The 16,616-nt window shown below is 41.3% G+C and overlaps 1 protein-coding gene and 1 long non-coding RNA gene across 3 annotated transcripts in view; one reads left to right on the top strand and one right to left on the bottom strand.

Annotated features, from left to right (window-relative positions):
* Positions 1-6,607: 6,607 nt before the first annotated feature.
* The window catches only part of LOC111871571 (hemocyte protein-glutamine gamma-glutamyltransferase), a 32,241-nt gene continuing 22,232 nt past the window's right edge, over positions 6,608-16,616 (bottom strand). For both annotated transcript variants that reach the window (XM_023864772.2, XM_033754310.1), the window contains exons 12-14: positions 11,128-11,288; positions 10,724-10,860; positions 6,608-8,981 (exon numbers count right to left, since the gene is read on the bottom strand). In XM_023864772.2, the coding sequence (XP_023720540.1) occupies positions 8,831-8,981; positions 10,724-10,860; positions 11,128-11,288 (449 nt within the window). In that variant the 3' untranslated portion in view covers positions 6,608-8,830. The remainder of the gene's footprint in view (positions 8,982-10,723; positions 10,861-11,127; positions 11,289-16,616) is intronic.
* Positions 12,747-16,616, top strand: part of LOC111871572 — a 374,128-nt gene continuing 370,258 nt past the window's right edge. Inside the window, exon 1 of the long non-coding RNA XR_002844055.2 lies at positions 12,747-13,576. This is a non-coding gene — a long non-coding RNA (uncharacterized LOC111871572). The remainder of the gene's footprint in view (positions 13,577-16,616) is intronic.

A 16,616-nucleotide genomic window follows, 5' to 3' on the forward strand; every position in this document is an offset into this window, starting at 1 on the left:
GAATGGTTCTTGATAGCATTTAACCATTAATACTCATATAGTTTGATTATGAATTGTCTGTGGCTGTACATGAAGATATGGAAGGGAGTTATTTGCAATTGTTGATTCCGATATTGGTGGACTCACTCGTAAATGAGGCGAAATGCTGTTTGAAATGTGTGGGTGAAGCTTTCAGCTTCAGAATTAACAGATATGAACAGATGGTTATATACATATATTTGTGGCATTGCCAAATGTACACTAGTATGGCATTTAATGTTTATTTACATATAGAGAATTTTAAAATATTTATTTTATGGATCATTCAGTTACCACCTGTCATTAGTTTTATATTGAAAGTAAAAATATATATTGAATTTATGTAAATCGTAAGAGGGTTGGTGTTTTTCTTTTGTACTATTACCATTGTTCCTTTTCACTTTTAAGTAATGCTGTGTAGCTGGTTACCAACGTTTTTGAGAACCTGTTGCCTCCATATTCAGGTTTGAGTATTCAAATGGGATCTAACTTCAGTTGCCCCAAACACTCAAGACATCCAGTGGTTATGTTGTCTGCTCCAGTGCCATCTTCAGGGTGGATGGTAGATTCAGCAGCTTTCTTCAAAATATTTATAACCATGTGCTAGACTAAATGATACCAGAAGGATGTTAGATGAGTTTTGGGAATCATTTATAGGCTATGTGTAAGTAGCAAATATGGAAAATGTTCTATTTGTTTTTTGTTCTTCCATTGAAACCTAAATTTAGTGTAGTACAGCTTTCATCTGTATTGATATAAAGATTTTAATTTTCAGCATGTTTAAAACAATTTTAATTAATATACAGTTTTTATAATGTTACTTTTGTTTTTATTGCCAAAATTTAATATTTAGTTCTCTGGTTGTAGGATTTAAGGGGACCAATGTGCCATTAAGATGAGTTGAGAGAAGTCTTAGGATTACTGTTTTTGTGAACTGAATCCCAGATCTTATTACAAGAATACTGATGACTGTGTTAGGTGCATATAATTATATAAAATAAGATGAAAATATTTTATACCCAGAAAGAAAATGGAAATAAAATTAAAGCCCTGCGCAAAAGATATCGCAGGGAAAGTACGTAGGTAATAAACCAGGCATGTGCCGACTTTTCAGACAGGATTGAGGTGTATTTGCAGCAGTAATTTACATTCGCTTTGCATATGATATATGACTCTGAGGCGCTGGCTATTCAATTTAGTTTAGTCCAACTCTGGCAGATGGCGCAGACTGTAGTTTAATGAGTCCTCGGTGTGATTAGCAGGATCAGCCAGTAGATGGTACCTGCATTGTCCCTGTTGATGTTGGTTGACAGCCGCGGGGACGGGGACATCCGCGCAAAATGCGGCTCACAGATGGCGGTGAGGTTGTCAGCCTTACGCGCCGGCCGCTCTTTACCCCCAGGAATATTCCTGGTACTCATTTCTATTAGAGGCTGAGTCGACCCCAGGGCTATAGTGCGGCTGGAAGGATTAGATAAATTGAAAAAATATCCATTTCATCGGGGCTCGAACCCGCGACTTTCCGGCTTGTAGCATGGTGCCTCAACCAACTACGCTACCGCGTGCTTTCGCCAAGCGAGTATCGGGATAATAGTTCAAGTTCGGCCACGACCGCTTCCTTTCGTCTCCTTACCGTTTAATTAGTAACGAATCATCCATTCGTTTGACTATAATGTGAGCCATTGAAAGCATTATTAAATTAATATGAAATAAAGGGCTATGTAATAAGCAAGGCAACGATAAAGTGCCTTCCAAAAAAATTTGATTTTGAAGGCCAGCATCTGTTAACGAGGTTAAGGAAGCCTTAAGCTGTATCTTCATCTTCTTCTGTACTGTCTAGAATTAGGCTTCTAGGACCTATAGCGAGGAGCCATAGTCTATCACTTTTCACTTATTGTAACATTACAGCATATACTCGTATTTCATTGCTGAAATATGCATCATTTAACAATAATAACTTTCACTTCGGTTTTTCATTGTTGCTGTTGCGTCATGTTTACGTTTAGGGGGGCCAAAACTAGACCTCAGCAGCCATTAATCTAACCATGCAACCATTTCTACTCTGCTAAATTCCTGTATCCCCTGTCCATTAGGTACTATACTTTAATGGTGTTATACTAACAATACTGCTGACCGCAATTAGGGAAGGCCATTCTAAAGCTCTTTGTCATGCAGATCATATATACAAAGTTTGTCATAGATTGTAATGGTGGATTAACCATTCAGAGCCTCTTATTAAACTGATGTTTCCATTGAGTCTCGTTATTTCTCTAAGTTCTGCACTCCTACGTGAGAGACTGTGTTTTGGAAGATGCATATAAGACTCCGGTTGTTAGCGGGTGGGACATGCCCACCCAGAAGAATGCATGAAGATTTAAAGGAATGAGAAAATGAAATCATCCACAAAGAGGCAAGGGACACATGTAATTTTTTACAGGAGGTCGAAGCATTCTGAAAGTAACGGTGTTCGAAAAACGGGCCCCTGGCTGAGTCTCTATCACTTCTTGTTCTCAAAGTAACAATATTAATGACCACCAGGGCCGCGCCATAGCTCAAGTGGTTAGTCGCTGGCTTTCCACCGTAGCGGCCCGGGTTCCATCCCGGATCTGGTCAAATGGGATTTGTGGTAGACAAAGTGGCGCTGGGGCAGGTTTTCTCCGAGTACTTTGGTTTTCCCTGCCAATATTCATTCCACCAATTGCTCCACAATCACCCTCACCTATCATCTGGGGCTGGTACAATATGCCAGAAATGTCCGCAGTACAAGGTACTTAGTCCCACCCCACTAGGGAATAAACAAAATCTATATTAATAAATATTCTCAAACGCACAGTACTGAGATTTTCAAGTAAATCTGCATCGGTCATATTCCGCCCCCCCCCCAACTGAAATCTACCTTCTAGGGGATGAAACAAATTAACAGCCTTATGACGCTACGATCCGTCAAGAGTATACGCGAAAATATGTGAAATATCCTTATATATATTTTTTTCTCTAAGATCCCTTACGATTTTTCGAGTAAATTTATTTATGTTATATCTTGGTGTATGTAGCTAAGGACACTTAAGGCAGTAGATCAGAAACATCTGGAAAGTTTCGAAATGTGGTGTTGAGAAGGATGGAGAAGATCAGTTGGACCGATTATGTGAGAAATGAAGAAGTGTTAATTAGAGTCAGTGAGCAGAGGAATATCCTACACGAAATAAGAAAACTGAAGGCTAATTGGATTGGTCATATCTTACGCAGTAACTGCCTTCTAAAAGAAGTTATTGAAGGAAAGATAGAGGGTCGGGTAGAAGTGACAAGAAGACAAGGAAGAAGACGTAAGAAGATGCTGGATGACCTTGGGGACAGAAGAGGATACTGTCATTTGAAGGAGAAAGCTCTAGATCGCATTAAGTGGAGGAATTGTTTTGGAAGAGACTGTGGACCTGTCGTCTGACAGATTACTGATGATGATGATGATGAGGATGATGATGTAGCTAAGAAGACAGCGTTACTTCATACCTGTGGGTACTATTAACACATTCATTATCTTATTCAGTTTTGGTCATAAACCGGCGTTTCTTCCAACCTGCCATATCCGACGTATCCCTCTCAGAGCGCACTTTGAACGTGTAGTATTTTCCTCTGTCGCTAGATGGTACACGTAGGTACCTTTCCCAGTTCTCTCGGCTTAACTCATCGGTATTCATTTCTCTGCCGTGAAGTACTGCAAAACACATTGTATACTGCCTAAACGAGCTGATTAACGAGGTAAGTAACTAACAGAGTTGCTTTGAGTGAAAGTTTTAGGCTTGGTGTACAACAGTTAACTGCAAACTGCAATTCAGTTTCAACTATTTCAATTTTTCGATGGAAGTCCTGTTGCCTCTTGCGCTGCAATGCGCGTATATAGAAGAAACTGACTGTCAGTCAGGCTTACGTAAGAAAGAGCCTACATGATGTATTTAGGACCTTTCTCTTCCGATACACCAGTCAGTGTTTACCCAGTAGTTACCAGGTAATTGTTTAGGAGAAGGAGGAAGAATGCACAATGGAGAAGGCACTGGATTTACTTTGTTCATGTTGAAAACCTACTCCAGGGTAGTGATTATATTGTTTCGAAGAAGCTCAATGAAAATGCAAGCCTGTAAGTTGAACTTAACAAGTTCTTCTTTACTAGTTGATCTAGAGGGGCATTTCGTTAAGGCTGAAGATGGCCGCGCCATAGCTCTAGCGGTTAGTCGCTGGCTATCCACGGCGGCGGCCCGGGTTCGATCCCGGGTCCGGTCAAGTGGGATTTGTGATGGACAAAGTGGCGCTGGGGCAGGTTTTCTCCGAGTACTTCTGTTTCCCCTGCCAATCTTCATTCCACCAATTGCTCCACAATCACCCTCACCTATCATCTGGGGCTGGTACAATAGGCCAGAAGTGGCCGCAGTACAAAGGACTTAGTCCCACCCCACTAGCAATAAAAAAAGAAACTGATGATATAAATTTTCGCGAGCTTATGCCAGTTGAAAAAAGAAACCTGATAGCACTCAGGTACAAAATATTTACTCTTGTAAATACAATAATTTCCCAACTTTTTATGAAACCCGAAGGCTCATTACCACGTTCACAAGAGCTTTCCAATGGTCCCTATTCTGAGCCAGATCAATCCAATCCATACCATCCCATTCTATCTAATTTCCGTTTTAATATTGTCCACCCACCTACGCCTTGGTCTTCCTAGTGCTCTCCTTCCTTCCGATTTCCCACCAATATCCCATATGCATTCCTCCTCTATCCCATTCGTGCTACATGCCCTGCTCATTTCATACTCCTTGACTTGATCATTCTAACTATACTTGGAGAAGTGTACAAGTTATGAAGCTCTTTTAAATAAAAATACGTAGATAGAGAAATTAAAGACTGAGGCAGAGTAAGTGGTGCAGTAGCGCACTGCATACGCAATGTCTGAAAAATTGGTAAATACGGTAATAGTGAGGAAGAAGCCGCAGGAGATCCATCTTCTGGTGAATCGCACATGCCATCAATCAACTGCAAAACGTCGATCTTAGATTTTATTCTTTGCTTCCTGATCATGATGTTTACGTGGGACACGAGACTATGAAGAAACTCTTCAGCTGAATCTGCAGTTTTGGGTTCACTTTTCTTTTTCACACAGTTCACGGAGTAAGCCTCCACAGGATCAACTGTTGCCAAGAGTTGTCTGCTTATGGTTCGAGGGCGGTGCTCTGTCTCTCCTGGAGGAGTCTTCATTACGTGGCACCGGGCGAGCCGAGTTACAAGAATTTTCTTGAGGGCAATGATCTTGAAGAATTGTCGCATTATACTATGGAAGAGTGCGCTTCTTACTGAAATCAAACACAATGAAGCCATATCCATGTTAGAGAAAGTAGAGTTTTCAACTACACATTGTTGGAAGCTCTAAAAATCGTCAAATGGTCTTCGGTTTGATGTTTTCAAAGTTTAGAATTTTCAGAAGGCCTCTTTGTACTGCAGAGGAATAGCCCCGGTCAGAAGCTGGTACAGTGTTACATGCTTTCATCCGACTCAACGTGGGGATTTTTATCGAAGAAATATTCAAGAAATTTTATAGCATTTACGTCCGTCCATTCTTGCATGCTAGCTTTATTTTCTCCAATCGCTCCTTCTTTACTTATTTCTTTCCTTTCTGTGCATCCATCCAACTCTTCATCGTTTATCTGCTATCTGTCCGCTGTCTGCCCTTCCAAGGTCCGCCCATTCATCTCCGTCCCCGTCCGTCCATCCATCTTTATCTCTTCCTCTTTCACACAGTCAGTTAGGACAGTTGGTAACTGGCAGCCCCTGAATGTAATTTTGTAGCATTGCCGCTACCAACATGCTCACAAGAAATATCTCTCTTCCACATCCATCAGCTTCTTGTTCCCTCTTACGTCCAAATATTCTTCTCGTGTTCTGCTGCTTCTGTTCTAACGGATGGCAGGAGTAATAAGCAAATTATAATTCTAATTCTAATGATTATAGGCTAATGTTGTATTTTAGCGTCCTGTTGCACTGATTCGCGTCCATGATGTTGTATGTATTGACCGTCTTGTAGTGCACACAAGCTCACTTGTCACTTCACTACATGTTTCGGCATCACTGTGCCATCCTCAGGTGTGTTATTTACGTTAAACTATTGCACTGCTCGCCATCATGTGTCGTTTATAAAATGATTTAAAATGTATATTCGTCATGTACCTGAGGATGGCACAGTGATGCCGAAACATGTAGTGAAGTGACAAGTGAGCTTGTGTGCACTACAAGACGGTCAATACATACAACATCATGGACGCGAATCAGTGCAACAGGACGCTAAAATACAACATTAGCCTATAATCATTAGNATGCACTAGAAGACGGTCAATACATACAAAATCGTGGATTAGAGGCTAGAAACAGGGGAAAATAAATTAGACAGAAAACAGCTAATGTTAGAACTTTATTTTTAGTTCTTATTAAACACTAGTCTTTTCATAACTCATTTAATAGTTCATGTTCTCATGTAAGGGGCCAGTATGGTTCCTGGGAGACTAGCCATGTTTTCTACGGCCAACCGTAAAAATATTTTATGAAATTATGTTTTAGGCATTGCTAATATTTCCATTGATCTATTAACATTTGTAACGTAGAAAAACATTTTTATAAACTACTTCAAATCTTGTTATTAACATCTGGAATATTTCTTTCTTTTCAATTTTGAGTTTTATTTCTCAGAGCTCCATGGGGAGGGGGCGCTTCCTTGCTTGCCACCCTCCTCTTGGTGTCCTTGAACATTCTGTATAATAGCCTATAAAGGAAGTGAATATAATTACTGAATGCATATTTTAGGCATATCTGATTATACATACTACATGCATTACACTGAGAATCCTGGGAGTAAAACAATATAAATTTAAACAAAAGAACAGTGTACAGCTATATAGTACTAGCGACTATTTATTGAGACTAGTAGTTATAGATTGATGTAAAAATACACGCGAGTCTGGAACTAAGATATATAAGAATTCGTGGAGGAGTGTTAAGGTTATTTCATAATAACGGATATATATATATATATAAACAGAAAGGAAGACAAAATGGAACATGTAAGAAAATCTATATACTAACCAATTAACTAATTGACTAATCAACTAAGAGACTTATTAATTCCATGGTAAAGAGCCATTCTTGATATGCTATTAGAATTTCTTACCAGGTACTGATACAATATGTGAGACTTCCAGTAGTGAGTTGATACTACAGCTTTCTATCTACATTAAAAACAAATTCATTCAGAAAATTATACAAAATAAAACAAAACCTCTTCTGGGTCTAATTGTGTTGGTGAAACTGTATTCTAGGCTTGCTGATAATCTGAATTAAGCAGCAAAGAAGCGCGTGGAGATCAAAATATAGGCCTTCATTTTAATTGTTGTTAACCCATTCCGTGTTATGAACGAGAAACATCGTTTGGAAACATGTGTCGTGTTTGCACTTAATGTCATTAGTTTTTTATATGGTCCACGAATGAAATAATAGGTTCTTTAGTTTCTAATTTTTAAACTGTTTGCGTATCACTGGTTACTATGGAAACGAGTCAACAGAGGAAGATGTTGCAGCGTAAAGAAAAACTCGGCACGTGTCAAAGGTTATCTACTTCTCCACAGTAATTATCCTATAATTTATTAACAGTACTCAAGGCAACATGATGTGTTTTGACTGCGCTTCTTTCAGGGTCCGTTATATTGAATGTTGGGGGGGGGGAGAACCGGAGTTGACACGATATATAGTGCTCTCCGAACTGACAATCTTCAGACAAACAACGTTTTGTTATGCATTGAAAAATAAATAAATATTAATGGTTTAACATGAGGAAATGTCATGATTTCTAACTGCGGCTGTGACTCGGGGTCAGTCCCAGGTTAGTTAATTTGGTATTTGTGGTAGACGAATTAGCACTTGGACAAGATTTCTCTCTTGTTTTCCCTGTGGCTCTAATTCCATCAAATGCTCCATTTATCTAATCTGTTATCTGGGACTGGTAAAGTGAACAGTTAACGTCTCAATAACAAGGGACTCAGTTTCACGCCACCTTCAGAATAATAATAGATATAAACAAATAACTGGATTTGAAATAAATTTTGTGGACATTGTTCTGAAGAAATTTTTTTTTATCTTTCGGAATATTGTTGAATATTATATTCGAGGGGGCCACAGTATATTCAGATAAGTAATCTGTTTCCAAAATGTAAAATCATATTAACCATTTCCCTTTCTATTTTTCTGTAGTGTTTGTCTCTCAAGTCTCTTAAAGATCCAGAAAGAACATTGTGGGGTGGACAATGGACCAACAGTGGTCTGATACTTGGGGCGTCTGAAAGTTGTTCCATTCTCATGTCAATACAATACAACACAACACAACACAACACAATACAGTAAAATACAACACAACAAAAATCTTTTTTTATTTCCAACCTCACTCCTGTCAGCTATGGATTAAATCTCGTGAAAATAAAAGAAAAGTTACTTTTGTGTGGTAAGACATACGAGTAGTAACTTCTGCCATCTATTGTTCCGATAAGAGAACTACTAGAAGAGATTGTCTACGAAGGTAAAGAGCAAGGATGTAACACTAATTACGTCATCATAATTTGAGGGTAGTTTCGTAAGTGTGATGGCAGAAAGCTTCCTATTGTGGAACTTTACGGGAAAATTTACAATGCTGAAAGCCTACCGACAGAGCTTATAAAAGCATTAAATTGACAATTAGAACTCTGTCAAAAAGTGTGGACGTTGTTTGACTGTGTGATAGCTTGAGCTATTCTTCATCTTCGAACACTTCGATCTCAGCTGATCCCGTGATGTCTACCAGCTCCTTTGACGAGAATGTGCCCACCAATTTCTGTCTGCCAGCTCTCTGAGGCGTGAAACCGTGTTCAACCTTCACGTCTTCCTCTGGCTGGACATTCCTAAATAGCAGACGCCAAAGCTGTTACTTCCGAAAAGGATATACCTACAGACATTCATCGGGACTCCTTGGAGTTTCAGATATCTGACCTGAGTAAAAAATATATGTTATGCTTTATACTTTACGTGTGTGACGTTATTAGGTGCGAGATATGAAGTAAATTTTGTCAGTTTTGTGAGTTACCTCATTTCATGGCACGACACTTCAAATTAACAATTAAATTATAAATAGTTTTAATATTTATCCATAGATCGCACCCTTATGGAAATAGGGTAGTTCACGAAATTTAGTAGAATTGTCCCATCTGACTACCTGAGTGGCTAACATCAATTAGTTAATTAACTGACTAATCTATTGAATGATTAACACACTAAATAACAGACTAAACAGTCATGCAACTAATCTGATAACTGAATAACAACTAACTGATTGAGTACATGACAAACCAGCAATTAACTGATGTGCTACTTAACCAATAAATGGTTTAACTGACCATTAACTGTCCAGTTATCTGACTAATTACATAAATAACGGACCACTAACTGATGGTAAGCTTTGAGGTTTTCACAGCTGTGTCTGTGAAGAATGCCGTCTTCTGGGGTGTGGCGTTGTGTAGATCTTGTGTGAACCGACGTTTCGGAGGAACGTATCGCTTCCATCTTTATGGTAGAAAAATCCGCGAGCGAGGAACCAGCGTGAGCAGGTGCAGACCTGCCCACGCTGGTTCCTCCCTCTCGGATTTTTGTACTCTGAAGATGGAGGCGATAGGTTCCTCCGAAACGTCGGTTCACACAAGATCTACACAGTATCACATCCCAGAAGTCGACTTTCTTCATTAACTGATTGATTAACCTGCTAACTAATTGGCTCCTTAACAAACTCACTACGATATAGGTTCGCCAGTTAACTAGTAATGGAATTAACTAAGGAAATAACTGCTCCGTTAAGTGAGTGACAGTCTAAATAACTCACTAGCTGAAGAAAGCAGTCTTCTGGGATTTGGCGCCGTGTATATGTGGTGTTAACCGACGTTTCGGAGGAACGTATCGCCCCCATCTTCAGGGTTGAAGAAAAAGTATAGGTAAATCTGCAAGCGACAACACCGTGAGACACGGTAAAGCAGAAGACTGCTTTCTTCATAGTCACCGCCGTGAAAGCCTCAAAACTCACTAGCTGATTGACTGAGTAACTAACTGGCTGATTAATCTGCTGCCCGAACCATTTGTATGGAAGTTGGAAGCTATTTAATGAACTATACATCATTATATCCCAGAAGGCTCTAACCCTAATATCCACCTCCGTGTCAACCTCTGATCTCTCGAGGTAAGGTAAAGGTAGAGTTGTCCCTGTGCTTAACGCCATGAAGGCGTATGGGGGAGTGGATCATTAGATCCAGGTTTTCTTGAGCTCGCCACTAGTTGGAGGTGAGTGGTTAGCTTCACGCCCCTGCCGATTTACCCTCGGGGAAAAGCTCCCGGTACCCATTGGTTAGGAGGCTGGGTGGACCCCACAATCGATCTGGAAGACTTGGAGAAAAGAACATTCTTGACCCTACCGGGACTCGAACTCCGACAGTCGTCCAGTCCGTAGTCAGTTGCTATACCAACTACACCATCCCGACCCCTCCTAATCTCTCAAACTTAAGTGATTAATCTTACAGAGTCTTCCTGCAGTCAGTATATCTTAGTTACTAAACTGATCAAGAAGTCGCTTCAGTGGGTCTGTGACCATGTCGTGACCTACCTGTAAGGTATCGAAGTGTTTCTTGCGAGCCCTGGGCCTGCGTACTGGAATAGGCAACCCGTCAAGACTTTCTTGAGCGGATTCTTGAAGCTGAATTTCACAGCGCACGGCTTACCCACCACGGGGTTTTCAGCTACCTATGACAAAGATTGGCTCCATCTTTCTCACTGCCAGAGATATGTCTTAGTTAACGCTCCTTACTTAAGATTTTCGGACATAGGTGACTTAAGGCTAAGAAAGTGTAGGTGAATCCTTCGTGAGAAGCAGACACAGACAGAAAGATGATCTCATAAGCCTAGTTTAATTTTATTTTAAAAGAAGGAAAGCAGGATAAAAATTAATTTTTGTATATTTGAATCTTAACCAGAGGTTTTAGGTTAGGTGAAAAAGTAGCACGCACTCACCTTTATGTCGAGGTTTGGTTTCAGGATCTGGAAGTCGTCCTCCTCGCCCCACGTTTCGTTCGTGTCCACAACAGTGGCTATAGCGTAGATCTTCATGTTGCAGTACTCCACCAGCTTGTCAAGGTACTCCTCCGGCTTCACATTCAGGCGAAGCATCTCCTCTGGAGACAACAAAACGGGTCAAGTGCTGGCAAAAGGAGCTCTTGTACACATTGGCGATGCTCTAGCGATGGGCTCTCTCGTTCTCAGGCTTACAGAGAGCCTGACTCACTCCCTTGCTCTCCAGCTGACTGAAAGGAGTCCTGCCTGACTGACTTCCTCATTCCCTGACTCTCTTCCAGACTGCTTTCCTCATTTGACTGAGTCAACTTGATACTGTGGCCACTATTGGCCTACTGCACCAGCCCCACATCATAAACGATGATTGTGGAGCAATTGATGGAATGAAGATTGACAGGGTAAACAGAAGTACTAGCAGAAAAACTACCTCAGCGTCACTTTGTCCATCATAAATCCCACATGACCTGACCTGTGCTCGAAATCCGACCGCTGAGATGGGAAGTCAGCGACTAACCGATTGAACTATGGCACGGCCTTCCCTCGCTCCCAAAAGGACTCCTTCTCTGATTGAACAAGTCCCTGACTGATTGAATACATCACTGACCCCTTGACCAAATCACTCCATGACTGACTCATTCCATAACTGACCCACCCGTTGACTGACTGAACACATGGCTGACTGACTGACTGACTCTCCGACTGACAAAATCCCTGACACCTAATGTAAAGTTTAATTTAAATACATTCTGTAACTTTTGAGATGGCTCATACACTCAGACACGACTTCTAATGAAGTCACTGACTCATCCTCAGTTACTCACTCGCTCACTCATGGAACTGAGCCCTTCTTGAGAAGCTGCCAATTATGCAGCTACTCAAAAACTTCCCAGCATTTTATGCAACCCCAAAGTTTATTAACGTGTTCATAAGATCACGCCACTGGTCCCCATCCTGAGCCAGATCAAGCCAATTACACCATCCCATCCTATCACTCTAAGATTAATTTTAATATTAAGAAAGCAGTCTTCTGGGATGTGGCACCGTGAAGATGTGGTGTTAACCGACGTTTCGGAGGAACGTATCGCCTCCATCTTCAGGGTAGAAGGTCTGCTTGTACCGGTTCTCACGGTCTCTTCGCTTGCGGATTTTATTTTTCCTTCTACCCTGAAGATGGAGGCGATACGTTCCTCCAAAACGTCGGTTAACACCACATCTACACGGTGCCACATCCCAGAAGACTCATTTCTTCATAGTCACCGCCGTGAAAACCTCAAATCTTACAATTTTAATATTATCAACCCACCTACGTCTTGGTCTTCCCAGTGGTCTCTTTCCGTCTGGATTTCCACCAATATCCTATATACATCAATCTTCTTCCCAATTCGTGCTACAGGCCCTGCTCATCTTATCCTCGTTGACTTGATCATTCTAATTATACTTTGAGAAGAGAACAAGTTATGAAGCTCCTCATTATGCAGTTTTCTCCAATCTCCTGTCACTTCATCTCTCTTCAGTCCAAATATTCTCCTCAATACCCTGTTCTCAAGCACCCTCAGTCTTCAGTGTATGTTCCTCCCTAAATGTCAGAGACCAAGTTTCATTCCCTACACTTTATTTATATTACACGCAAAATGGTTGTATGGCGAAAAATTCTGGCGCTTTCGTTCACTTTGTTTAACTATCTCCAGACCCCAGTACTTAAGAAAACAAATTGGACTGCAAAACGTTTAATTTTTATCTACAATTTCGTTAGATTTTTTTTTTCGCTGGGGTGAACATTCATTGGGTTAAGCTTGTAGGTCATCATGTAAAGCGTTCGCCATTTTTATCTCATTTTAACCAAAGTCTGGATGTGCCGAGAAATATTTATAAAACTTCCCAATACCAAATTCCAGGACAATACGTTCGCTGGCTCTCGGATTATTTAATGCGGACGGACGGAAGACTTATCGTCACGATTCTTTCATGTTACATGTTGCGAGGGGGATAGATAGATTGCAAGCATCGAATGACGAGTTGATATTCAGTCGACCTTGAGGTTAGGGGGTAAGCTGCAGGGAGGGAATTTACATCAGTCTTGACCAGTTGACACGTGTCACTTCCCCACCTTGCTGTCTCGCCATATACGACTGAGTACTTGAGGGAGGGGATGGGTTGTCATTTGGTGTCTCAGACTTTCAGTGCTAGACGTTGTTCGAAGACGCGTGCTGTGTTCAGTTAGTTTAAGTTCGTGAATTAAAGGCTTGATATTGATATAGTGTCAGTTTATGTGTTGTGTTTACATCAATAAATATATATAATTGAAGGCGAGTGCGTGAGTGTTATGTAAGAGTGTTTATTTGTGACTTAAGAAACAGCAGTAACGCCAAGTGGCCGGGGCTTCATCTAGGTAAGTAAAACGCGTATTTTTCAGTTTGTTAATACTGATACTGAAGAGAAAATTGGAATGATACTGTTGTCTTTCTAACGTAGAATACTCATGTGAAGTTCCCACTTAACCAGTGATGTCATTGTGCGCATGTTCGATTCAAATGGGCCTTCTGAGTGAAACAACGTGGTGGTTGCAGATTGTTTTCTTTTTGGTTAGAATGTCCTCAAACCTTCGCTACAACAGATATTAACGAATATAATAGGCACTGCTATAGCACAGAGAGGTAGTTAGCAGCTGCTCACCACGGTGACCAAGGTTCAATCCCAGGTTAGTTAATGTGGGTTTTGTGGTGGATACAGTGATGTTGAGGTGGATATACGTTGACTACTTCGACTCCTCCCGCCATTTCTACCAAGCGCGCCATTTTATTCATCTGTAGTTCAGCGGTGGTACAATGGGCCACTTCTGGCGAAAGTACGAATGTGCTTAGTCTAAACCCCCCCCCCCAAGTGTGAAAAGAACTAATATGTATATAATGGGCCGCGCCATAGCTCAAATGGTTCAAAACCCGTCCTCTCGTCAGAGGGCGACTGACCGTCGGTCGTAAAATGAGACCCACACTCAAGCGGTTAGTCCCTGGCTTCCCGCCGCTGCGGCACGGGTTCAAACCCGGGCATGGTCAAATGGGACTTGTGGTGGACAAAGTTGCTCTGGGTTAGGTTTTCTCCGAGTACTTAGGTTTCTCCTACCAGTCTTCATTCCACCAAATTCGCCATCATCATAATTACCCGGGGCAGGTACAATAGGCCAATCAGTGGGCGCCGTGCTGAGTGGACTCAACTGGACTCCACTCCCCACTAAGCGAATTAAAAAAAAAATATGTATAAAATTTGAGATTCTCACAACGGTGACTATGAAGAATGCCTTCTTCTAGAATGTGGCGTTGTGTAGATCTTGTGTGAACCGACGTTTCAGAAGACGTATCGCTTCCATCTTCAGGGTAGAAAAATTCGAGAGAGAAACTAGCGTTAGCTAATGCTGGTTCCTCACTCGAGGAGCTTTCCGCCCTGAAGATGGAGGCGATAATTTCCTCCGAAACGTCGGTTCACACAAAACCTACACGGCGTCACATACCAGAAGACGGAATTCTTCAACCAATATACAGTTCAAGACCTTTCCGTCGTCCATTCTCAGTAAAAAGAGAAAACTAATGTGGTATTAGGTTCAGTTTCACCAGCCACGTAACTCACCAATATATCAGAGCGATCAGATTGTATAATGGCGACTGTCGTTATATCCCCCCCCCAAGCCCCAGGCTGTTTAACGACGCTTTAGTTATCTAAACTGTCTACTGTCGGGATTATTGTTATGTAACTATGTTATGTAACTATAGCGTGTTATTATTATTAAAATTTTGTTTTTGTTGAATAATATCAAGTCTAAGGCCTATATTAGTTATTATTATTATTATTATAATTTATGTATTAATTTTATTATTATTCTGATTTGGTTCGCTGCATGTTTTTGCCGTTATTGTTCTGTCGTGTTATTTCTATGACATATCGCTTTGTTGTTTAACTATATATATCGACTCGAAATGACAGTCATGTAACATTGTGAATGACGGATGAGGCCGCTTGGACAGTTAGAAAACTTGCCCCATTTTACTTATCCGTGTATTCGTCTGTGAGGTGAGGTACAGTCTGAGTAGAAGACGCTGTCCGTGACTCGTATGGTGGGATGAGCTCTTGTTTACGAAGCCGTTAAAAGTAGACACTAAAATATTGCTAGGATACGTGTGTTAGCTGTAGAGGTTTTGTAATTTAAAACGTGACATGATTCCTTTGTCTTAGAATAGCTGTAACTGTACTGTTTCATCTGCCATAGAATATACGTGATTCTGGATGAGACAGAAGTTGTACAGACAGTTGCCGGTTTCTCGCCAGGGCTGGTGGAATTCTTTCCCAGGTCAGGTCATGTGGGATTTGTGGCGAACAAAATAGCACTGAGTCGGGTTCTTGTCCGAGTACTTCGGTTTCCCCTACCAATCAACCCACCGACTCCTCTACATACATTAATTATCTTATTATAGAAGCTGCATAGCTTCGATCACTAACCAGTTCATCCGCCACTCATTCTCGTAACTAATCTCTCCATTCGCCCATCCGCTTCTTTGATTTGAAAGTGTTCCTTTTCCAAAGGGCTACATACCGAAGTTCTTCGTGGGATTCGCTCCCACCAAGCTACATATCCGACAAATATAGCAAACTTCTTGCACAGCAGTACTGGATTACCTGTATATTTCGCACTATTCCGAGGCAAGTACTCCTGAAACACCCTGTTTCTGAATTCTTGTAGTTTCTGTCGTTTGCTGGGAGTACTTTGCTTTTGGTGTTTTGCCATGGAAAGAGGTTTGAATAGAATAATTATAAACATATCCTTACTTACCTACTCATAGAGCTGATGAGGGGCACGGGGTAGCGTAGTTGGTTGAGGCACTATGCTACAAACCGGAAGGTCTAGGGGTTCGAGTCCCAATGAGGTGGATATCTAGCTTTACCTTTATTTACCTCTTATAGGAGCGATATTTGAATTTTATTCCTTCTTGAGTTTGATTGTCTGCAAGTGAAGTGCTGGCATAGGCCGCTCCATAGCTCAAGCGATTAGTCGCTGGCTTCCCATCGCTGCGGCCCGGGTTCGATCCCGGGTCTGGTCAAGTGGAATTTGTGGTGGATAAAGTGGCGCTGGGGCGGGTTTTCTCCGAGTACTTCGGTTTCCCCTGTGAATCTTCATTCCACCAAATTCTGCATCATCATAATAACCAGGGGCAGCCTACAATAGGCCAATCAGTGGCCACCGTGCCGAGTGGACCCAGTTGGACTCCACCCCAAACTAAGCGAATTAAAAAATTTAAATTAATGTGGATTTTGTGGTGGATACAGTGATGTTGGGGTGGGTATACGTTGACTACTTCGACTCCCCCCGCCATTTTTACCAAGTGCCCCATTTTATTTATCTGTAATTCAGCTGTGGTACAATGGGCCACTTTTGACGAGAG

The sequence above is a fragment of the Cryptotermes secundus genome, unplaced genomic scaffold, assembly GCF_002891405.2.
Source record: "Cryptotermes secundus unplaced genomic scaffold, Csec_1.0 scaffold1720, whole genome shotgun sequence".
Classification (NCBI taxonomy): domain Eukaryota; kingdom Metazoa; phylum Arthropoda; class Insecta; order Blattodea; family Kalotermitidae; genus Cryptotermes; species Cryptotermes secundus.